Below are 25,894 nucleotides of genomic sequence, written 5' to 3'. Positions count from 1 at the left end.
GTGATTCTAAAAATTCTAAGATGCAACGCGATACGTGCAAAAGATCGTGATGTATTTGATAACTTACTTCTATATTCATCAACTGATTTAAGCCCCCGTCAGGCAGTCGAACCACCAGTCTAAGTCCTTCAACTAATAAGAACTATTCGTTTGGAATTCTGGGTAACTGACGAAGGTTCGAATCGGCTGTTGAATACGCGACCGTTGATATAACTAAAAACCTTGGTAACTTGCAAAATGAATTCACCTCAAGCTTTACATATTGCGCTTCTGTAGCAGGTTTTCATTTAGGTATACCTAAAAGTAAGAATTTTTTACTGTTACGTTACGTGGATTAGATCCAAATGTCTTTTTGTCTAACTTAATGTTTACCCACTGCCCACAGTAACGCAAAAGCAATACCAATCGAGTTTTATGTTATATTTCAAAAACATGACATACATGGCATTAATTAATGTTCTCAATAATGTAACAATAGCTATAGCACTAACAAAATAACAAAGACATGCAGTGGCGGATCACCGAATAGGCGCATGAGGCGCTAGCTGGGGCCTCCAGCAAAGCAAGGGGCCTCGGAGCCGCGTCACTTCCTCAAAGATGGAAAGTCAAAATTTTGAGTGGAAAATGCTCAAAACTCCTTGAAATTGACAGTTATGGATTTTAGGCGCGGGTTGATTGCTCCCTATAGGGCCCCCTGCGTCTAAAGGGACCCCAGGATTCAGCTGCCTTCGTTTGAATTTTTTTGGGAGAAAAAACTCTCTTTTGAGAATTTGCCATGGAAAGTCATAATTTTGAGTGAAAAATGCTCAAAACCCATGGAATTGACAGTTAGTCATGGATTTTAGGCGCGGGCTGATTGCTCCCTATAGGACCCCCTGCGTCTAAAGGGGCCCCAGACTTCAGCTGCCTTCGTTTGAATTTTTCTGGGACAAAAACTTTCTTTTGAGAATTTGCCATGGAAAGTCAAAATTTTGAGTGGAAAATGCTCAAAAGTCCTGTAAATTGACAGTTTGTCATGGATTTTAGGCGCGGGCTGGTTACTCCCAATAGGGCCCCCTGCGTCTAAAGGGCCCCCAGGCTTCAGTTGTCTTCGTTTGGATTTTTCTGGAAGAAAAAACTGTTTTTTTTTGTGGATATGCCTTGGAAAATCATAATTTTGAGTGGAAAATGCTCAAAACTCCTGGAAATTGACAGTTAGTCACGGATTTTAGGTGCGGACTGATTGCTCCCAATAATTCCCCCTGCATCTAAAGGAGCCCCAGGCTTCTGGTGGTTTTGTTTGAATTTTTCCAGAAGAGAAATTTTGGACTTTTTTTTTTTTTTGTATGTGTATAAGGTTTAAAGTTTCAAAATATATATTTGTTTCTTTTCCTCCGGAAAACTTCATCTAGCATATTTCGCACTCTACCGTAACTCAGCACTTTTTCCGAGATCGGAGAATTCCCGCTTCTTTCTTCAAGGTCGTATTTTGTCCCTGAGAAAGTGGGGTGTTAGATAAGAAGTAACAAAAGGAAAGGCATTTTTATGGCACTAAGACAGGGGGGTTGGGTTGACCTTGGAAAATCGCCGCGAGAACTGTTCTGTCCGGTACATTTCAATTCAATTCAGTAGTTCAGTCAGTGAGTTGTCTTGTGACAGTGTTCAGAATCTTGCTAGTTTAATGAAAGAAAAAAGCATTTACAAAAATAAAACAGCCCTGGGATTTAGGTGAGCAAGCAAACTTTTTTTTTCTCCAATGCGTTTTCCTTTTTGGTCATGAGTTTAAAGACGAAATTGTTTCAAAAGAGTCGGGAAAAGTTCTTTTTGAGGCAATGCTCCTACGCAACATTCTTTTTACGGTGCTGAATTTTTCCTGCTGCCGAACAGGGCTGCGGAGTCGGAAGGAAAATGGTTGACTCTGACTCCAAGATTTTGAAACATCCGACTCCGACTGCGGCTTTTTTATTTTTTTAAATTGATTTTTTTCAAATCCCGCCTTATGGGAAAGTAAGGGGGGAAAATAAAGGGGGAAAACTCCTAAATAGAGATTCAAATATTAATTCCTTTTTATGAAATTTTCGCGTTGTGTTTTATTGTAAACCTAAGATGCATACAACGTTAGAAATTCAATATGAAAATCAAATTATCCGGTAGGTGCGATTTCTAAAGTAAGATTACTAAAAAGTCTCATTTTTTAAAAAAATGAAAAAGATTAATTTGCTCCCCTTTAATGTTTAACAGATGCTGATCAAATCATGTGCTTTCAATTTTTGAAAGCACTGAGAAGAGTGAGAGAAAGAGTTTTGAAAGAAAAAAAAACTTTTTTGCTAAGCCAAAAACTTTTCTTGAGAGGTGGCGCCCCTCCCCCTCCCTCCCGGGTGGCACTCATCTGGTGGGTGACACCTCAACTTAATTTCAGAGTTTATAAAAATTGAGATTCTTTAATTCTGAAAAAGTTCCCCAATAATAAATCTTAAATTTCATCTTAAAAATTTCAACAAAAATATTGCACTATATTGCGGAGAGAGGTCGTGTATATGTACGTCTGGAGCAAATTTTACACAAAATACGGCGGTATACAGCTTTGTACGAATAGCTTTAACTATACCTATATTTCTTGGCTCAATTTTTAATTTTAATTTTTTAATTGACGGCTTCAGAATTAACCTTAATATGAAGATTTTAGGATTAATTATAATTATTGAGTGTTATGAGCAATAAATCATATACTAATTTTATTTTGTACTTTTCAGTGTTAACCAAGCTTTCTTAGATAAAATTTTTAGAATTAAAAAAAAAATTTAGGGGAGAGTGTTGTACCTTGGGGCACTGCTAATTTCTAAGAATCTATTTTTAGCAGCCATGTTTTTATAATTTCTAATAGCAACCTTTCACCCTAAATGCATCAAATGAGTAAAATTGAAGATTTTGTGAGAGAAAGAGAATTTCATGACTCAAAAGTAAATATTTTCTTCCTTTTCATTTCATTTTCCGTCTTTGTATGTATTTGTAAATTTAGCCAACTGAATTTTGTTCTGTTATAAAAGAGAAGTACTTTCATTATTTTCTCATAAGCAAATTATTCATAGTGCTTCTAGATTGACCATCATTTTGGTTTTCATTAAACCACGTGGTGATTGTACCTTGGGAAAGCCAAACATTTTGTACGTTAGGACACGTTCCAAGGTACAACATGCATGGTTCTTAATAATTAAGATATGTTTAGGAACATGGAACAATGTTCTAATCTTATATGTAGTCTTTTAAACAACTTTTTCTTTTCTGGTGCAAAATTGGTTATAGTATAATAAGGCTGTTTCCTGAATCATGAAGACTTTCCCATAGAACAACAGGATGTGTCCCAAGGTACAATAGGATGTTGAACCTTGGGGTAACTTGGAACTTATACTTTAAATGGCTGGCAACATTTTATTTTCAAATTGTCTGAATTAAAACATATATATTCTATAGAAGTATGTTGGGCTATTTTAATGTGACTTTTAGATTTTAAATTTGATTCAAATAATTGACGTTAAAAATTAAAATATGAAAAGTGTTCCAAGGTACAACATTATCCCCTATATTTTATCGGATTTTTTGTATTTGTGCTTTCGTACCAACACTCTTTTGAATTTACCAAGCACCCTGAGAAGTTTCTCGACTTGCTCAAGCGATACATGCATTCCTTTTACTATTTTATAACAGAGATCGAGGTAAAAAATATATTATTTTTATTTCAAAGTGATTATTTAGAAAATGTTAGGCAACAAAATTGTTTGCTGACAGTTGCTGTCAGTTAAATTAAGTTAGAAAATAAGCAAACTAGGAGACGGCGTAGGTAGCTGTTACAGAAAATTCGATAAACAATCAAGCCAGCTAGTTGCCACAATGAGTTATTTTCTTATAAGTAGGTATATACATGTAATCAAATTAATTCGTAGTTAATTTTTCAAAAAATGCAAGGAGAGTCAAGGAAAATTAAAGAAAAAAAATGAAACCCGGAGTCGGAGTCGACATGTTCTTCAAACGACTCCGACTCCTTTACCCTAAAATGAGCCCGACTCCGACTCCACAGCCCTGCCGCCGAGTTATGATTATTCCAAGCTGTCTTTTTTTGTTTGCAAGTTTTCCGTAAAAAAAAATGCTTTCTTGTGCACAAAAGTAAATTTTTATAGTTTGTTTTCAACTGTCGCGTAGGGTGTTTAAGTAGTTATATCATATTAAACCAAGATTTGTGTTCCTTGAATAGAAGACATGATTTTTCCTAACAGAAGTTTCTGATATTCGCAGATGTTTTTTTCCCACGTTTCTGAGTTAACGTAATGGTGTTGTTTCGGTCAAGTTGATACATTGCGTTTAGATCTAGTTGAAACCGAATTATACTTAGGCTCACAAATTTTAATGGTTATTTTCTTTTTCCAGAAAGGCTTAGAAATGACCCCCCCCCCCCCCCCGTATATACACACACACACACAAAAAAAAGAGCATCCAGGATTCGCATTTGAATTTCGACTTCTTGAATTCAAATTACGCTTTTTACAATCATGAATTGCGATAAGTACCTACACGTTGGGTTTCTTGTTTCTACAAATGGAAGAGAATGGAAATGGTCAAGAACGTTACACCCGTCATATTATGACTTTGGATTTTCTAGAATTGGTAATACGCATTAGCGGAGTACACTGGGGGGGGGGAGAAGGGACACTTGCTGACCCGGGCCCGAGCCTGATGGGGGCCCAAATAGTAGGGGTTAATAATATGGAGGGGGCCCGTAAGAGTTTTATTTGTGATGGGTGCCAAAATTTCTGTACACTCTCCTGGTAATACGAGACATATCCACAAAAAAGAAATGGTGATTCGGATGCGGTAATACAGATGAAGAATTAATAGCCCATATCGACCAGTAGGTACACTTATAATAAAGATTATTTGCAGCGTATAACGTTATGTATTTTTATTTCTTATCAATCTCAAAAGATGGGAATTAGTAATCTTTAAATTTTGCATTTAGATGAATTTTTGCTGTTTAATTTCATCTAGATAAGTTTTTTGTTCTGAAAAACTTAATTTTACGCAAAAAAAGCCTTTTTTTAAATGCCAAGTCTGCTTGAGCTAAGCCTCAGACAGGGGCGGTATTTTCAGCATTTCGTTTGGGGGTCGATTTTCTTGAACAGGATTTTCCTCAGTATGGTATAAAATACATATTGGTTAACAGGAAGTGTTAATAAAATGGTTTTAATGTTAAGAATAATAAGGCAATTTTGATGTTGAGAGCGAGACACAAAAGTCATCTTTCAAATGACTAACCTGATTGAAACAGTCAAAAAACAATGGAAGCAAGAAAGATATGTTCAAAAAACACATTTCCTTCAGATTCCTCTCTTTAAAATAACCAAGAAAACTTTTTAAATTGGGCTAGTATTTATTTTGCGTCATTAAAAAGTATAAACGCACAATTCACAAAACAGTTCTTCCCTCATACTATAAATTTAACTTATAAGTGTAATATTTTCTTTTTTTGTTTTCTGTAACCGATCTACGTAATATTGAACCTAAGACCAATGATAAATGTATCTCATCAAATCCTGTCTCAATTTCTTGAGAAACTGAATTGATCATTTTGTTCGAAAATTGCTAAGTTTCAATTGTCAATCCAAGAATTATGATTAACGGATTAAAAGTTTTGTGAAAGAGTGTAGCATTGTTCAAAAAACGCTCCGCAGTATAAGTACAGTAAACGAAAATTCAAACAAGTCATACCTATCAAAATGACATCAGATTTCCTATCATTGAAAAGGTCGCTTTCCAGTAATTCGTCCAGGGGACTTTTATAGATTTAACTCTTGAATATCATCGTGTGTCACTCAGAGATTGTCAAGTAAAGAGCATCAAGATATATTTGTAGACGTGAAAGTATTTTTTGATATAGGATGTTTTTCAAAAAGAGCATAGCTTTACAAAGAGTTTCTAAGAAAGCATATAATACATCGAGTTACTAAAATGTGTTTCTAGTACAAGGAGGCAATGAATACTTACTAGCTAAACATTAAAATATAACATGAGCATTAAAATTTATGTAAAATGACACGGAGTTTAAGCGTAAAAGTTGTGCAGTCTCAACACTGTACCGGCATCTCATGCAAGATGCACGATCATAACATAGACTACGCAATTTTGACATATTTAATCCACATGAAGAGACTACTTCTTTAGTTAAGGAAAATAATTATTCTCCATCAGTTTTTTCTATTCTGAGAATGCAGGCAAATGATTTTCTAAGTTATCTTAAATAAATTGACCATTTTTTATCATTCTGAGTGAAAAATTTGGGAGTGCAACCGCCCCTCTCACCATCCCCTATTTGCCGCCCCTGGCCTCAGACGACTTGTAACTATGACTACGAAAATTTTGCTCTCTAAATAAATAAAAACAGCCATCACCATGGTAATCTGAAAAATCAGAGCAACAACAACTTTAGTCAAGTGGTAATAAGCAATTCGTAATTGCTCAAAAAAAAAAAAAAAAAACTCAAATGAATGAAATTACTCTAGAAATATTTTTAGGAGCGTATTTCGGAGGAGATAGCCATACTTTATTTACATTAACTAAATCAAATTTACTTTTAGCATCTCACTCGAATAAAATATTTTGTGAGAACCTTCTTTCAAAACAACCCTTAAAAACTTCATTTCGCTTATTACTTCAGCGCAACAGTTGATTCGTTTGTGTATCTAATTGATCCACGTTGAGTATAGTTGATAAATTTCGAGAAGAAATTTAAGATTTTATTATTAAGAATACATTATGTCTACAAAGGTTTGAAATCATTATTTAATAGGAAAATAGTACTTGCATCCGATGAAATTTTGATTTGGTACGTAACCTCCGTAATGAAAAATATAAACTAACAAAAATCAAAATGTAAAATGTGTCTAAACTATAACCGGTCTAACCTATTAAGTTATCCTTTAAGTCTGGATTTCATTATACTGTACAATTTTCAAGCAAGAAACAAAAGTAAATCTCTCACGAAGGTTTTCATTAGATTTTAAATATCCCGTAAAGTTTGTCTAGAGTTGCATTTTTGAAACTGCACAGTTTCGAAAATTGGGAGGGGGGGGAGGAGGAATTGATTTCGATCTATTGTTTTGAAAAAAAAATCGATTAAAGGCAGTCCCTGAGCTCCATCACGTCGTCAATAAATATGGCCTATAATCGTGTTTTTAAGACTTCAATTTCAACAACTTTCCGCTGAGACCCCTGCATCCAGGACCGGATCTATAAATTTTGGACCCCCTACAACAAAATCTGTAGGGCCTCAGAGGCCAGCAGTGCATATTTGTAATGTTAATAAGTCTTAGTGTGCTAGATTTTTTTCAGTTTTTTTCTTCAATTTCTTGGGCCGTAGTTGGGCCGCAAAAAGGCCAGGTGCACCCCCGCACTACGAAGTCTGCGGGTGCGCAGATCCAGATCTGCCTGTAACTGCACCTTTGTGCCCCCTAACATCCACAAAGAAAGCCTTAAACTGCTTTTTTAAAATTACGAGTTTAAAATTTTTACCGGACCCCCCCTCTCTCTTTATTTTCTCTATACAATTAGAGAGAGGTTCTCTCTCTCTCTCTCTCTCTCTCTCTCTCTCTCTCTCTTTTCTTCTGGCCAAATGAAACCCCCTCCCGCCCCCCAAAATTTTTTTTTCTCTCTGGTTGCGCCACTTAATTATGCGCATTGGAAAACAGGAGAAAGCTGGAATTTTGATAGATCGTCTGAAATTGGGATTCGGATCTCACATCCTGCACTACCTAAGTTACCAAAAAAAAAAAAAAAAAACAGAGAAAACAAAATTTTTCGCAGTAAAGTTTTATTGTCAGAAATATCGTTGTTTTTCCTTTTTAAATAAGAATAATTACCCCCCCCCCTCCCCAAAGCTTGTTGATTCAAAAAAATATTTATAAAAATAAGATTTTCTGCATTGTAAATATAGGAAACCATATCATTTTCGTTGTGACAATTGGAGGGCCTCCGGATCAAGTTGCGCCTGGGTCCTCAAAATCGCATGATCCGCCACTGAAGACATGGTTAAATTGTGAACTCAAGGTCATTTTAAATATATATTAGATATAGAAGAAAGTAAAAATGACTTCAATAATAGTATTTACAGTCACTCTTATAAATATTTACAATAGGTGTTGGGTAACATCAATTTGCTTTCTTTCATGGCCGCTAGAGAAAATGAGCAGTTAAAGCATAATACAGTCTAATCTCGATAACTTGAAGTTTAAAACTTGAATATTCCTTTATCTCGATGTTTTCATCGGCTCCCAAACTCTTGAGAATGTTGTGGAAACTTCCAGGCCTGGATTTACGTACAAGCTAAGCAAGCTAAAGCTTAGGGCTTCCGCTTTATTAGGGGCCCCCCAACTCCCGGAAATTAGCATGATTCATTCAAAAAAAAGGGGGGGGGAGAAAAGTAGGGGAACATGGGACAAAGTGAAACAGTTAAGTATTTACTTTGCTTTTAGCTCCACCTATCTGGTATTATTTTAAATATATAGTACCATATGTAGTCTATTTCAGTCAGGAAAAAAATACCGCCAAAGATTAAAGAATTTGGAAATGCAATCAATTTTTAAGATTTGATACTTTTTTTTTTTTTTTTTTTTTTTTGAAAGTCAAAAAATTTTTGTTACTATAAAATGATAAAGTTCCTGTTATTAACATTTTAAATATTAATTGAGACTTTCTAATACTGTGTGAAACATTTATTTAGTTAATATTAAGCTTATTTGTATTTTAAACATTTTCTACAATCAGACAAGTACATATGGGGGAAAGTGAAATAGTTTGTATCATTTACTCACTCAATCATCCACATTCCTTCATTTAATAATTCATCTATTTATTCAATCATTCACTTATTTTTTATTCATTCATTCTTTTACTCGCTCATTTATTTGTCTTCATATATTAACTGATTTATTCATTGTTTTGTTATCTTTTCCTTTATTTATTTAACTTTTTATTTACTGATTCTTTTGATCAAAAATATGTTTTACTATCCAATATAAAATATTTCATTAGAAAAAATATTTTATTTTTCACTTTGCCCCATAAAAAAAGGTGAAAATTTTCCTTTTTTTTTTGAATTTACTGCGAAAATTAAAAAATGCTGTTTCAAGGCAAGTTTTATTACAAAATAGAATGTTCTTTCTTTATGTACAGTAAATTCCAAAACAAATTTCCGATTGGTTCATTTTGAAAGAACTTACTCATCTTGACAATTTCACTTTGCCCCACATTCCCCTACTTGCAAAAATTAATTTTATTTCCTAGGGCATGAAAACCTTAAAAATTTGTAAAAGTGTGGCTATAAATCACAAAAGAGAGGCGGTAGGGAGAAGATTGCCGATACATGTCAAATTCCGCTCCTTGCTGCATCCTGCATCAAAAATGTAAAAAACATGGTTCTCACGTTTCTTCCCAAATTTTTGTGACTCACATGTTTCATATCTTGCCACTTATATAATTCCGAATGCAGTATTTTGGAAATTGTTTTGTTATTGCTTGCTTTAAGCATTACTTCTTCTGCACATTGTTTATCTCTTTAACACGAGGAAAAAAAGCACTACCTCTATCAATTTTCGGTTTTTGCCCCACTTGCAACTGAAGCAATGAGAAATCTGTAGCTTCTTTTTCTTTTAAATTTAAAATAGCTGTTTCTTACAAAGTTAAAACAAGACTGTAAAAATATGCAATCAATTGCTAAAATATCAGAGGAGACTGGGAGGAACAAATGAAGTGCGTTAAATAATTTTAATTGTTCTAGTCCTTGAAAATCCTAAGCAAAGTGAGCTTCTGTTTTATTTCTTATCAAGTGTGTAAATTATGAATTGTTCAAATTTGCAGTATGTTACAATCTTGTTACCTATTTTCTAAAACTGAACACCATTTCTTTTAAAGCATTTTTTACTATTGATCATTTTTCATTTATTTAATTGTCGTATTTGACGGTGCGTTACAGGGGTAACAAAAAACTAATTGTACCGAAAGCCGATGTGAGCAAGAAATGCATTGTCTTTTCTCTTCCTCCCCACTTTCTCTCTGTCAACTGCTGTCTTTGATTTGTCGAATCAAAAACAATTTTTACAGTGTATTATCTTAATTTTCGAAAGAGTACGTAACTTTTAAAAAGTTTTGTTTGCCTATTTCCGTCCTGATATTTTTGTAGTTCCAACTACATCTTATAAGGATTCAAAATGCAGAATTTTATATCTATTTTTCAAAATTTCCCACGTGGGGGGGTGAAACCTTCGGGCCCTCTACAACTGCGAATATTCTATACTCCACTGAAAGAGGGGAGTCCTATCTTGATAATATTCCCCCTCTTAAGGTCAATCCAAACAGGACATCTGGGAATCACACATTAAAACAAGATGAACAAAGTAAAAGTATTGCTGTTTGTGTCAAAGGAAATAGACAAATATAGTAAAAGGGGAAAAAAATTAAAAATGCCACTTACACCACCGAGAGAAACGTTGTTCAAACTACAAAAGGGGCCCCATATCTGAAATAGCTTGAGGCCTCGTTAAGTCTAAATCCAGTCCTGGAAACTTCCCATATTCGAACTACCAATAACAAACGGTTTAGCCGGTCCCTTTGGACTTCGAGTTGTCGAGAGTTGACTGTATTATCCAAAACATTTGTTTGAAAAAGAATGCCAGAAGATTCTCACCATATAACGCTCACTTAAATGGTCTTATCACCTTACTTTCCTTTTTTGTTTTTTTCTTTTTTTTTTTTTTTTTTTGTCTACCAAGTTCAATAACTAAAAATCTGTTTTGTTCGCCACCAGGGTTAAATTTTTTAAAGACTTTTTGATTTGCCACGGAACTGTATTTCTAAGATGTGTAGCAATATTGGGTAAAATTGGTATCCCGTTCTCTCAAATGTTATAAAAGAGATGCTTAAAAATCATAAAAGAAGTAACACAAGTTGGCGCATTTGGCGGTATTGACAATTATTCATTATTGATCAAGGTGCAATTTCCCGGTGAGTGTCTGTAAAAGCATCGGACAATTTCACTCAACATCAGCGTTTAATGTGAAAACTCAATATAGCCTTATCGAAACTGTAGAGATCAATTTTACGTTATTTAATGTCAGTAATGTGGCAATAAAAGTACCAATACCGTTCCTTTAAAGACTTGTTCTTGAAAATAGGCATACTTCAGCTCACTCAACCGTTCCATTTTATTGAAACATTACAGCACCATAAACTTCAGTGCATCAGCTGCTTGCATAATTTAAAAACACTTAACTTGCAACTGCCACAAGATACATAAAAAAAAAGTTCCATCTTTATCGTGCGCTGTTTTTAAAATAAATCTCTGACCTGTTCCGGTCAGTGAGCAGTTGATTGAATACACCTTTGTCCGACAAGGGAAAAGAAACAAAGTCTCGCTTTATGTCCACGATAATAACATCGTAACTTCAGTTTTTACGTTACTATTCTGCTTTTAAGATTTTATTCTCTTTCTTTTTCTCGTGGTAGAAATACATACTAGGAAGATTCTGGTTTTCCCTCGGGTTTTCTTTTTTTTTTCCTTTCTTTCTCTATTTCTGAGCAATCAAGGAGATTGTCTATTCTCACTTTGACGAAACGCTGATGTCTTTGTTAAACATGTGAAATCCATTATTTCATTGAATAACCAGGTATTTAATGAAATAACTAGGTAATTAACTCAGTAAGTACATAAATCTATTGAGTTCTACGGTTGAAAGGTATTCTACAGAACAGCGTTTTTTAATTTCTTTGATAAGTAAAACCCTTTTTGACATCCAGTTTCCACACGGAACTTCTAGTTTGCATTCATTAGTAGTCTGAATGCAGTGTTCAAGAACGGCTAACTTTTAATAAAAAGGGGAAATGTTGTAAATAGTTATTGTAATTAAAAGAGAACACATTTTAATAACTAAATGCAATTTCTATAAAGATTTCACATTCTTGTACTAGCATAGTCGCAAATCATACATTTACAATACCACCGCATAATCCATGTTCATAATCCACAATTCGTTTTGATGTTTTCTCTGCTGCTCGTTCAAAAAATATTGACTGACTGCTTTACAAAGAAGATATTTTTATCGATTTTTCTGAGTTAATATAATCTATTTTTTAAAAAGAACGCGGAACCTTTGATTGATCTCCGTGGAACCCTGGGGATCCGCGGGACACAATTTCAGAAACGCTGCTATAGAGTAACGATAGCTTGATGGTTATAATATGAAATATGGTGTACGGTAATTCTTTGAACCGGTTATAGTTGCGTTTCGTCAGTTTTGAACCGCTCATGGCTGCTTGGCATTGCTGTGTCTGTGTACGCTACATTGAGTTGCTTTTAAACATATAGAATTTAAACAATGTATTTTCGTTAGCATTTTATATTTTGGCTGAGCAATAATAAAATATATCATCTACTTCTCTTCATTATTTACCAATTAATCATCCGCAGTAGGGATAAATGTATTTTCCGAGTTATATTAGATATTTATAATCCAGTAATTAATTTAAAAACTTAATTTTTTTCACTAAAACGGTCTATAATTGGTTATTTCATAAAATAAATAGTTATTAATGACTAGACAGGCTTGATTTTTTTCTCTAATATATACGTACTTGAACTGACTTCTCCAGTTATTTTATGAAATGCTTAGTTGTTCTTTGAAACAATTGTATTATACTTGAATGATAACACCTCTAATTCGACGTCGGCATCTTCTTTGGGGTTGGTAGTTAAAAAATATCAGCTGAACATTTCTAAATTCCTTGAATATCCAACACAAAAACAATCACTCAACCTTAACTTTCATGTTAAAAACTCATCTGAAATTCAGGCTAGTTTTTTGATAAAATGTAAAACTTTGTCAAGAAGTTCGATCATTTCAAATATTTAACCATCTTTCAAATTTAAACACAAATAAAATGCTGCAACAACAAAACTCAGTAAAAACCGAAATGTTGGTTAATGCCATAAAATATAATTTTCTACAGATGAAATGCAAAATGGCATCAAGAACAGAAAAAATGTCTTTTTTTTTTCTTTTTTTTTTAAAAAAAAGATTTAAAATGCTTACACTGTTATAACAGTTTTCTTAGAATTGAGACAAAATCGCATACTTTTGAGAACATTGCTTACTCAAAATGGCTCCGAGACAATTTGGCTTAGAATTGAAAAGTAAGAATTCTTACTTTTGAAATATACTTTCTTCTCAAAAACGGTTCATCATGTTCTCATTTTTGAACTCAGAAATAAGCACATACGATATCATTTCTGAAAATAGGGCGGTTTCAAAAATGAGAGCATGTCAAAATGGTTTGAGAATACGAATGTCTCAAAAATAAGCACATGTTGTACCATTCGTGAGTATGGTATTTCGTTCACCTGTAATTCTTGTAAAGTTAAGTAGTCCATGGACTTATTCACTCCCTTTGGGAACTTAACAGCCTGGACGGGCCGTAATCGAACTGAAACCGATACACTTTATAAGTATGTTCAGTTAATCTTTAAACTGGGAGCTAAAATTATTGTTCACAACAGTGAGAAGTAACGTTCGGAATTGTGTTTTGCAGTGTAACAGAAAGATAATTCTTGCCTTTCATTCATTGCCTTCATTCGCAGTGTTGCTGGTCCAAAATGCAAAGTGCTAATATTTTTTTATATTCGTACGCTGAAAAGAGAAGTTCAACACCTATGCTTTCCTTTCTGCGCATGCGTTATTTTTGAGATTAGGGATTGCAATACCGGACCAAAAATTCAATACCGGTATTCGATATTTTTAAAACGTGATACCGGGATACCGGTATTAATATCGTATTTTAAATTACTCAAAAACTGCTTGAAAACATATTGTTTCGTTGCCACATTTCATAACTTCGTACAAAAATTGTATTGTTATGAAAACTTATTGTGAACAAATATAAAATGAAGAAACAAAGATCATAATAAAAAATCAATACTAGTAAAAAACATAATGCATCTACTGAATTGTCTCTAAACCTGGAACTCATTTTAGTGCTCAACTTTCCTACAGTTGAAAATACTCTTTCAAAATTCACACAGGTCAATGGTACTGTTAACAATGCGTGATACACCTCCTCTAATTGCTTAAAAGTCTTTCAACTTCAAATAAATCTGTATGTTGCATGTCATTTTTGGATAAACCCTTTTGTGTGGATGTGTTTCTTTTGCATTGTGTGTATTACTACATTTTTTTTAATTTAAGGCTAGTTTTAATTACTTTTCAAGAGACCATACTTTTCCAATTTTAACATCATTTTCTCGAGCAGGAGAGGTTTGTGTTTGCTTTTTATTAGTCCTCTGCTTTGAAATTTACGATAAACCTGATTAAATTTTATCTTGTTGGTTTCTCCGATTTGTTTTCGCTTTCTTTTCAACATTCTTTACAATTATAATTATGTAAATATCTGAAAATATCTTTCAATTCATAGAACATATTTATGCTTTTCCTCTATGCAAAACTTTCAAGGCACTATATAATTTTTAAATATTATCTTGCCAATTGTGAAGCCAAATAGCGAGACAACGCAACAAACCAATACTGGTGCCAACAAATTACCATTTGTAATGCTAATGAGAAATTTATGTCAAAATTTAGTACAGTTGAGACTAATATTTAAGAAAAAAATCATAAAGTATTCCTGCAATTTATGGTTTGAAAAATTGTTCATCGAACAAATGCGTTCAGAATTACTCTAAATTAACTTTCACAAAAAAGAAAGTGAGTGTTCAGGGGAATGGAAAAAATAAAAACATGTTGCGCAAAATACTTTTTTTAATGATATTCTGTTAGTTCATGCTTTTGAAGCCAAATTTTTACATCAATAGATTGATTTTGGTTCTGTATCATGGAAAAAGAAACGTACATTTTAAAAATATAAGCAGATACTTAAAAAATAAAATTGAAAATTCTTTAATTAAAATTATTTATTATTTTAAGCTTATATCGAAACTACCGGTATTTCACCTCAGCAAATACCGGTGTTACGAAATTAAAAAATTGTTCGAAATACTGGTATTAGGTATACCGGTGTTGCAATCACTATTTGAGATGGTCTGCTTACTTGAATTTAAATTTGACATTTACTTATTTCTTAGTCAAAACTGCTTGAAAAAAATGAGAAGATAAATGTGTTTATATATTCCAAGTTGATGATTTTTAACAGTGTTGTATTTCGTATTTAAAAAAAATTACAAATCCCCCCCCCCCCCCTTCAATGCTTTGAAATGTGTTAAAGTTCAACTTTTTTTTCACGATGCCAATTTTTTTATTCAAAAACACAAAGCGATAAAAGACACTTGATTAATTTTCTCTGGATTTTTTTTTCTACTTTCAATGCTAGAAATACGCTTTGAGATAAGAAAAAAAATATATCTCTCTACATTTAATGTGCGTCATTATATATTACAGGTTCCAACAGCCCAAACGACAGGAAAAAGAACTCCTTCAGCAGTACTTTGTGGGCGATACTCGGTGGAGGACAAAAAGGTGGAAGTTTAGCACAAGAACCTCAATTTCTGGATGAAGTTCAAAAGCAAATTAGTTGGACACAGCAACTTAAGCAATTTCCCCAGCTGCTGAAACAGATTTCTCCCAATCAGGTGAGTTATTATAACGGCAGATGTGACCGATGTCTTGTAAACGTTCCTTATTACTACACTGATATATTAGTTTTCCTAATAAGCTTTCAGAAATCAGGTGTGCTGAATGGAGCTCAAATCAGTTTGAGTAATGATGCGCTCACAATGAATCAATGATTGCATGAAGTCGCTTATTAGTTCGCTGAAAAGCAGAATGTTAGAATTCCATTTGCAAAAGTCATGGTGGATTTAGAACGTGATTATTATTTCGATTAATGTCATTTTAGTTTACAAAACATTAGTTTCATATGTATGTATACGCATGTATCGGACAAATGCTTGCATTGGTTATTGCTTTTATAATGAAACTCCATGCTACATTAAGTCTTCTATTTAAAAATTTTGTTAATTCCATGAAAAAATAGCGATGTGTGCTTAAAATCTTTTTATGGATTTTGATTCCATGGAAAAACAAATCTTTCATTTTATTTAAATTCAGTGTATAGTTAAAAGTGAGAAAGAGTACTTACATGAAAAAAATAATAAAAACTCTTTAATCGCTGTTGCAATAGGTTTTATGCACTGTCTCAAATAAACATTATTAAATATTTAATAATGTTTATTTGAGAAACATTTCCAGAAGAAATAAAATGTGTTTTCTTTTCAAAAACAGGTTCTGAAACAGCTTTTAGAAGAAGATGATGAAGAATTCAGTATAAGACGTCAACGCATTCGCCCCAGGCCGCCTATGGATCATATGACATCGAATGGTTATGCCAGTCATCAAATTCCGATTGCAATACCATTGCCACCTCCTCCCCCGCCACCGAGGGTCATTCAACGTAGACCTGTGGTTAATATGGCTCCACCAACCATGGAACAAAAGCATCTTTACCCCTTGCCGTCAGATGGACACGCTAAAGTTATAGCTGTCACTTCGTCTGAGCCTACTAAGATTTTTAGTTTGTCAACAAACGCGTCACCAATTTCTAACACTGTAAAACTATCAACAAGCGAAAATGCGCAAAGAACAGTCTTTAACCTGGTTCCAGCATCAAATGTACATAGTGGTCCATCCTTTAAAGTACATCCTGGAATGTATCCACCGAACAGTGAAAAGCAGCAAGTACCTGAAGAAAGTTTGGCGACAATGCAATCTCATTATTTGGAAAATAGCGGCGGTTTCCGCCCGGTTTTAAAGCCCATGCCTGCTCCAAAAGGTTCAGAGAAAAAGATAGTTGAAGATGAAGATCTTATAGCGGTAGAAAAATCTGCAGAAGGTGCTTTTAGTATTGAGTCCCCTGACGAACAGTTAGGAATAACAGAAGACCACAATGATTCGAAAATAAATTTTTCTTATCATCCCATTTTGGAATATTTAAATCTGTAACACCATTAACTCGAAAACAATGGAATTTGTAATTAACAAGATCTCACGACATCTTGTAATAATGAAGATATGAACGTTAGGAAATTAGAAGATTTATATAGAGAGTATCGAATTCTTATTCCTCCAGTACTAAATAACATGGTAGGGTAAACCGGGGCACGTTTACGAGGATTTTTTTCAATGAGCTTTCTAAATTTTATGTTATAACCTAGGAAATTTTAGGCATTGTGTTTTTATGAAGCAATCAATGGAGTAGAAATTGTTAGATTCAGTTGTTGCTCAGTTTGTGTTTTAAACCGTTAAAAAAAATTAGAGTCCAAGTCGGTTGCGTAAACTTGCTCCGGACACGGGGCACGTGTACGCATATTGCGTATTTCTGTTAGTGTTTTGAACATAATGTCTTACCATCGTCAAAATAAAGCAAATTTATTTGACTGAATAGTGCATAAAGTAAAGGCTGAACGGGTATGAAGACAGCACTACATGATTGTAAGCTATAGGATACGAATTTGTAACTCAATTAAAAATTAAATGGGGATTTTCAAAACTAAATAGCCTGAAAATACTAAAAAGTTTTGAGACAGTTCGGAGCGAAAAAAGCATCAGGGCACGTTTAGAAGTAAGACACAGTAAGAACGTGCGTAAAGATGCTCAGACGTCAACACGTAAACTTGCCCCGTCGCCAAGTTGGCATTTATTTTTAACGCGCAAAAAAATTTAATAACATTTAAGTTCATGCAAATACAATTCTAGAAAAAGGATAACATTCTGCTATTCTTTATGTATTGGTTTTGGTTTTGTTTTTTCTTAACTAAGTATTATTTATTCACAATAAGCTTCAAAATGTTCAACTCAAAATTTACTCGACTTGGGTGAAAACAGATTATTCTTTCTGCATGATAGATCGAAGCTCTATTGATGCTCAAAAACTAGTGAGGATATTTGCTAGGTAGCAGCATCAATCTGTTATGACTGTTAGCTCTCCAGTTATAATTCGTTTTGAAAAAAGGGCACTGCGTAAACGTGCCCCGGTCTATCCTATACATAAGTATATATGCAGAAGAAAAAAAAATCTTTCCTACTAAAGTAGAAAATGCGGAAAGCTATCTCTGTCTGTTAAAACAGTACTGATCAGATTAAACAGATCAGAAATTGTTTTCCACATTTGATTCTCTTTAGTAAGAAATAAACATAGGTGAATTAATTCCAAAGGTGAGAAAACTTTTTATAAGTTACGTTTTTTCCCTGAAACATAACAAAAAATAAATATAAAAATCTTCTTAAAAGAGTAAAACTTTTGATTTTCAATTTTCTATTTATTTATATCATAATGCTATGCAATTGAGCCAGTTCAAATAGTAGAAAGCTTAGTTTTTATGTTAGATTTTTATGATCCTTTAAAGCTGCACAGTTAAAGCTAAACAATCGTTGGTTAAACTCACATTAAATTTCATTTTTCTATTGCCATTCATATAATAAAGATTGTGGCGATAACTGCCATTTACATTAGAACATATATGTACAAAATTAAAAGTTTTAATCGATTAAGAAGAATATTGAAAATTTTCAGTGATAATGGAGGAATAAGGACGTTTCATTTTCTAAACAACTGATTTAGAAGTCCAAATAATGTCTGTGTTACTTATGCATCTATTTAGTTTCTCATATAAAACATTAAGTTATTTAATTCATGTACATATGCTTCATGGAAATGGTTGTGCTCAGTTTTTTACATGTAATTTGTTTTTACAATAAACATTATTTAAAATATTTTGTTCTTTACTTAATGGATTACTCATTAATAAGCTTCTAATGGTTTAAGCAAATAAAAGAGAAAATATTAAGGGAGTAATATTTTGAAAATACTAAATGACGTATTACTTTAAGTAAATTTCGTATACGATGTTTTACAGTAAAAAGTTCATCAATTTTCCAACTATGATTTTCATGTATATTTTTTGAAATAAATTGAAATACACTGGCATGAGTTACAGTCACACTAGCTTATAGGCCCACTACAAATGAGCGATGATCATGCTGACTGACTTCAATTATTTTCAGGAAATATACACAAAAAAGTATTTACAATATTAAAAGTACTTATTTTTTTTACAATATAATCCAAATTCAACTTACCTATTCAAGCAACATTAAAATAAAAAAAATGGACAGCTGAAAATCGCTTTTGAAAGGTTCGTCTGAACAACAACAACAAAAATGAATAAAATAAATCGAACTATTCTGTCGCTTTTTTTTATTTATCGTTTGCCAAATTTAGCATATGTTTTACCATCAATTCTAAACATCAATTTTGAGTAAGAGTGGCTAAAAAATTAGTTATGGTCATATGTGACCATAACTAAAATACTTTTACTTGACTAGTTATGGGACAAGGACGGATCTTGAATAGTTTCAAGTTGGGGGCGGTTGATTTTTTAACTTGCCGCTTACTACGTATCTTATTTATACATGCTTGATGAAGGATAGACACTGATACAGCATTTCTATCGAAATCAATTAAAATACAGAGATTTCGCCTAGAAGGTCCCTGAACATATTTCTTTCCTTTTCCGTTGATAGAGGTATTCTAAAACTACGATTAGAAACTTTATTTTCTTAGTAATTCCGTTAGAATGCTTCGAAACCTCCTCCCTCTAACATCATCGAACGTGGTCTAAAACTGCTTTTTTGAAACTTCAATTCCGAAAAAGATTCCGGGAGAGATATTCGAGCCACATTCCTTTCCTTATCGTTATCAAAGGTGACCTACTCTTAGGACTTTAATTTTAAAAAAATGCGAGAACGAGGTCCCTCAAGGGAAGAGCGATTGCCCCTCCCTTGTATCCGTCCTTGTTATGGGAGCATTAGCTTGAAAGGATCTTAAGCAAATTAATGGCAAAAATGTGTCTATATGATACAAAACAAAAGTCTAAGGAATGAGTACGAATCAATACAACAGCGATCTGATTTTTTAAAAAACAGCAATGGCAGGTAACTAAGAAAGAAACCTTTCAAAAACTTAAATGCAAAGAAAATTCCCTACTGGCTACTGAGGAGCATTAAAGTAATAAATTACACTGAAGATAAAAACTTACGTTTGGAAAAAATGTGGTGGGGGTGCGTGCTTAAAAGATGTTTTTTTTTTTTTTAATCCGCTAATGGTACTCCTGAAATATCGATTACAGACTTGATGTTGACAATACAAGACAAACCTGTCCATTGCTGGTTGAAATCCCATAACTAGTCATTTAATATCGATATTTAAATACATTAATTTTTCAATGTCAGGTTGCAATTGCCCCTCTCTGACCCCCCTAAATGGCACACTTACCTGACTGCAGAGTATCATACTCCATTCTGTTAATAATTTTTACCTCACGAGATTTCACTTCCTCTAATTTTTGGTTGAGCAAGCAATCAAATAAACTTCACAGGACCTAAACATTAAAAAATGACAATATACTCGTAGGTAGCTGCTAAATATCGATTAACAAATCGATTTCAATTTTGTTCCACGGGTGGGTTTCCCAACTTTTATATTAATTTTTGAAACAAGAATTTAAAAAACAAAAGAATTAGTCTTGCATTAATTTGTTTAAGCATTATTTATTTATTTATTTTTTTACTTTTATTTTTTTTTTTATTGAGCAATCACGATTGCTTATTGTTCTCATTTGACCGACCGTTTTTGCTGTCCGTGCCTTTTTCAGCTTGGACCAGAAGCCTCTGCAGCACCACCGCCCACCGTCCTCTGCAGGCGGCGCGGCGCGGCTGCTCCGGTCCTGTGCTATCCGCTTCTCCTGGTCGGAGGCATCCATGTCCTACACACACGCACGTTCACATACATACACACACACGACCTCACACATACACTCACACACACCTACGTGCATACACACAGGTCTACGCACACACACAACTATGTACACGTAACCGCCCAGGAGGAGAGGCAGGCTTTGGGGGACAGGAGCCGTTTCTAGAAACAATAACTCAATTGAGTAGGGTCCTGTCTCAGTTCGTGATTGCGAGAAACATAATTTGAATTCAAAATTTCAGAATTCAAATTAATTTTCCTTCTTTTTTTTTCCATCGAGAGAAAATTTTCTTCTTTTCTCGTTACAAGAATGTTCTAAGATGTCAATTTGTACGAAGTTAAGAAAGGACCACAAGGGTAACGCGTTAAATTACTTTTCTCTTCGCGCTGTAGCAAAAAAAAAATAAAAGTTCGCCTTGAGGTGAATCTCGTAAAAGGTACTAAGCTTGTCAGATTTCTTAGAATTAGGATACTCGGGAGAAAAGTCCTATTCCTTGGGATAGTACAGAAGAGGAAAAGCAATCTGAGATTCAGCAAAAAGTTTTACTTCTCTTCACTCCATAAAATTTTCTTTTTATTTTGCATTTTTTACTCAAGTTTCTCAATAACTACTTGACAAAACATATCATTGACAGTTTTTTTCTCTTTTCTTTTCCCTTTTTCTGCTGGAAAAATTAAACGGGACGGTTTTTTTTTTTATTTTTTTTTTTTTTTTATTTATTTAGGCTAAACATCACGCCCGAGGAATATCGAGTTTTCTCTAGTTATCTATATGAAAATAAAAATAATATATATTGTTCTAATTTAATCTTGATTGGTTCTCTGGCTTCCGTAATGCTACTGTGAAGTTATCTGTAATAGCTAAGGGTTTATTTTTGTTTCTATAAGGGTATAAGTTTTACCTTTTAATTAAAAGTGATTGACCCCTTGAGCATTTAGCTAGTGAGAAAAAACTTGGGGTTCAAAATTTGGTTCAAAGAAAATGCCTTCAAGAAGCACAGTTGATTTTTCCAACTTTCTTTATTCTTATTTCATTTTCGGATTTTTTTCTTTGCTAATGTTTTAAATTTATTTCTTTTATCTGAACTCTCAGAACTATATATACATAATAATTGTTGAATTCTAAACAGTTTCACTTCCGAATCAATTTAACGGATCTTTAGACTCGACAGTTGTAGTAATGAAACGAAGAATTGTAAAAAGAAAAAACATGTTGTAACTTTTAAATTTTAGTTTTTTAATTGAAGTTAATGTTACTATAATTTATTAATAATTTTCAAAATTTAGCAAAGTTTGACAAATTTGTTTTGTTTTTTTAAATAGGCATTTTATGCGATTTGGAAAATACGATGGTCTTTTCTGAGCATTAAACAAAGAGTGTTGATAAATAGAATTTTTTTTTTTTTTTTTTCAAATTTAACTGTTTTTAAGGAAAAAAAGAGTTTAGGGAAAAAAATTAATTTCTTAAGATTAGAACCCCATTGCAATTTTAATCAAATGCATAGGCCAAACAAAACTGATTTTTTTTCTCAACTAAAATGTAGTGCCATGACTATCGGTTATTAGATAGTGCGTATACTTGATCTAATGAAACAGATCGGGAAAATATTTTTCTCCTCAAAATGTGTAACAATAATCGAGTATATTTTTAGGACAAAAATTGTATTTTATCCAATTTTTTTTAACTGAAATTTAAAATAAATAAATGAAAAAAATTTAAGGCACTCCAAAAAAGTTATTTAAATAAATAACTTCTTATCATTCCACCTATTTTCTCAAATAAAACTTGTAAATTGTTAATCAGAAATCATTTGCAAAAGTAAAATAGAATGATATCATTTGAAGAAAGTAATTGTTGTTTTGTGTCTCACTATAGAGTTTGTATAAGGGCAAGAGAACTGTTCCGCTATCCAAGAAAACTCCGTAGGAATTTTAGAAAGGGAAATTAAAAGACCGACTTATTGAAAAAAAAAACATGTACTCAAAAGAGAGAGAAAATATTGTCTACAAGGTACAAAGCAAACAGAAATAACACTAATATCTTTCCATTGTTCAAGTTCAAACTCCTATTTATACTGCAGATGATGTGACATTTCACATAATTAAGGCCTGATTTCCCATTAGGCCCAGGAAAGCCCGACCTTGACTCCCCCAAGCTCCTGTGCTCCCTAAAAATACAGAACGTATAAAAAAACTGTGCTTAAAGGTGGCTTTTATTTGTTTGATATGATGTTAAGAAATAAGAACGACAATGCTGGCATGGTAAGCACAAAACTCGTAGCTGCACTTTTATCAAAACGGAGTTATGGTCACCAGGTTGCTCTTTGTAACGTGTTTCACCTAAATGCAGCGTTTTATTGTCATTTGTCAACGGGAAATATTTTTTAAAAGAGCTGATATGTGCATCACATGACTTCATTTTACTCCATGTCATTTCCCCATTATTGGCAATTTTAATGTGACTCAATTGTTTACTCTCTAAATATCACCAACAGTGGCCAAATTGAAACAGATTTTTAAAGAAATCACCAAATTTGTCACTAACTTGGCGACCAAAAGATTGGCGATATATTGCCAAGTGTCCGCCAAATTATAACACCACTTGAGTTTACATCGTAATTAACAATGACTTTCCCCCAAAAAGGGGGCAAAAGACCCCTTTAGAAACACCCGAATGCAACCAAAATGGGAGGTGCACGACTAGACCCCACTAGGAGTCTACGTACCAAATTTCAACTTTTTAAGACTTACCATTCTTGAGTTATGCGACATACATACGCACATACATACGTACATACGGACGTCACGAGAAAATTCGTTGTAATTAACTCGGGAATCATCATTATTGATATTTCGCGTGTCTATACGTTCATAGGCACTTATCCACCCCCGTGTGATAGAGTCGAACTAAAATCTCAATATTCATTCGGGGGAGAGTAAAATGGAAATTAAGACCGATTTTTGGGTGAAAATTTTTTTACGAATACAATACTTCCTTTTTTATAAAAGGAAGTAAAAATCCTGAAAAAGTTGTATTTGAACCAAATACTGGAGGCGCAAAACTTAAAATGGCGATTTCTCATTTTGAACTCGACTGCAGATACGACTTTTGCGCTTAACACGCCAGAATAGAGTTATCGAAATCCAAACAGCCTGTTTTTGCTATATATTATTTCGTAGATCTCGTCGTTTCGTTACTTTTTAATCGCAGTATACCTCAACCTGTTGCATGAGTAATAAGAGAAAAGGTACGGTTACTCTTCTATAGCACTTTCATCGATTGTGATGTTCAAGAGGAATATTGCACATGCGTCAGGTCTACTGTCCTAAAACTTCTTAATCGTTCCCTATATAGCAAAATTTATTTCTGTTACAGCTCTATAAAAACATGCAGAACATTGTATTCTTCTTCATCTTTCTTCGATGAAACGTATCAAAAATTTTTCTGACGAAAATAAAAATTTTAAATATTGCATTAAGCTGTTGCTGAGTCACAAGAACGTTTCTTTTTTTTTTATCGATAAATTTCTTTCTCGGAATTTATACTTAGTTTGAAACTTTCAGTTCAATGTTCCAAAACTGATGATTTTCTCACATATTCTGACAATATTTAATGACATATTATTACGCAATAAATCCGCTAAATTCAAGAACAAATCTTTCATTATGCATCGAAAAATATTATTTTATTTATGGTGATGATTTTGAAATAGCAGCTCTTAATGTGCAAAAGAGAATGAACAGTCTCAGTTTTTGTGCGTCGTTATAGCACTAATATCTCTTCTCAAAATCAGCTGTAGTACTTTCTATCCTGCTGAAAATACCATAATCAAATGCAACTGAGAAAGAATTCCTCCAACTTGATCGAAAATCGATGCGCTATTTGTTTCCTTCTAGAAGACGGATAACATTACAATTTTTCAAAATTGCAGCTTTATTTTTGTGCTTACTTATGCGTTATATTCAACGGATCAACTAGTGATTATACCATTTTGTCGTACTCCAGTGTGTTGTGGCATGTTTTCGTTTATTGATTAGTCCATTAGTAAATGCCAAAAAGACATAGAATTCGCGTGGAGCAGTTGAAACATATTTTATTCGAGAACATTTCGAGTTTATAACACATCACTTAAAAGAAGAGCGTTTTTCAACTTTTGAAATTCCACGCTATGATAATATTTGCATCACCAAGATATTGATTTCCTTAAACAATGCTGGCAAACTAGAGTTTTTATGTGCTATACGTACTAGAGAGTTTTATATAACGGTGACTCTCTCTCTCTCTCTATATATATATATATATACATGTATGTACTGGTAACTTTTAATGTTTCTGTTGTGTGCGCTACATCTACGACACGTGCCTGTTTGTGTTAAAAATAAAACTCCAGAAGTTTTCAAAGAACTTATCTGAAGTTTCAAGAACTTTTTCGCAGTATTGTCAGGAAAGCTTTAAAATGCTTCTGGTAATTCCGTTGTAATTTCCGCCCATACCCAGAACTTAACTTGCACGTTAGTGCAAGGGTGCTCAGCTACCTCACTTCTTTACAATATTGTGTACATTTTACATACTAGACGGAAAATTAGACCATTTACTTCCAAAAATAAGTTTTCCAAGACTATTCACGTACTTCTTTTGTTAGAAATGAAGTTCTGGCTAAAACATGTTTCAAATGCCCATGAAGCATAACTGAAATGTCTTCAATTTTTGACATAGACTTGAAAAAATGAAATCCATAAAGATTTTGCGATCATAAATGTGATTTTTCGTTATCCACACTGCAGGTGTATCATGAACATAACATCTGAATCATGTGGTTAATAGCAGAACATTCATTTCACGTAATTAGTTTAAAATTTTTAGCATTTTGCAATGTGAAGAAATTTTACCAATTTTATGTTTCAAGAATACCAGAAAATTAGTTTTCAATCCGAAGATAGATTGTTTTTTTGAAACTTCAATATGTAGACAGAAATCCAAATAAATCATTTTCAAAATGAAATATTAATTTTCTTAAACGATTACTATCAGTTAAGTAATATGGATTCGAAAGAG

The 25,894-nt window shown here is 33.2% G+C and overlaps 1 protein-coding gene across 1 annotated transcript in view; it reads left to right on the top strand.

Annotated features, from left to right (window-relative positions):
* Positions 1 to 17,024, top strand: part of LOC129216295 (uncharacterized) — a 36,836-nt gene extending 19,812 nt beyond the window's left edge. Inside the window, exons 5-6 of the mRNA XM_054850505.1 lie at positions 15,465 to 15,655; positions 16,308 to 17,024. Of these exons, the coding sequence (XP_054706480.1) occupies positions 15,465 to 15,655; positions 16,308 to 17,024 (908 nt within the window). The remainder of the gene's footprint in view (positions 1 to 15,464; positions 15,656 to 16,307) is intronic.
* Positions 17,025 to 25,894: the final 8,870 nt, after the last annotated feature.

The sequence above is a fragment of the Uloborus diversus genome, chromosome 2 (genome assembly GCF_026930045.1).
Source record: "Uloborus diversus isolate 005 chromosome 2, Udiv.v.3.1, whole genome shotgun sequence".
Classification (NCBI taxonomy): Eukaryota; Metazoa; Arthropoda; class Arachnida; order Araneae; family Uloboridae; genus Uloborus; species Uloborus diversus.
This window is presented reverse-complemented; position numbering and strand designations above follow the sequence as displayed.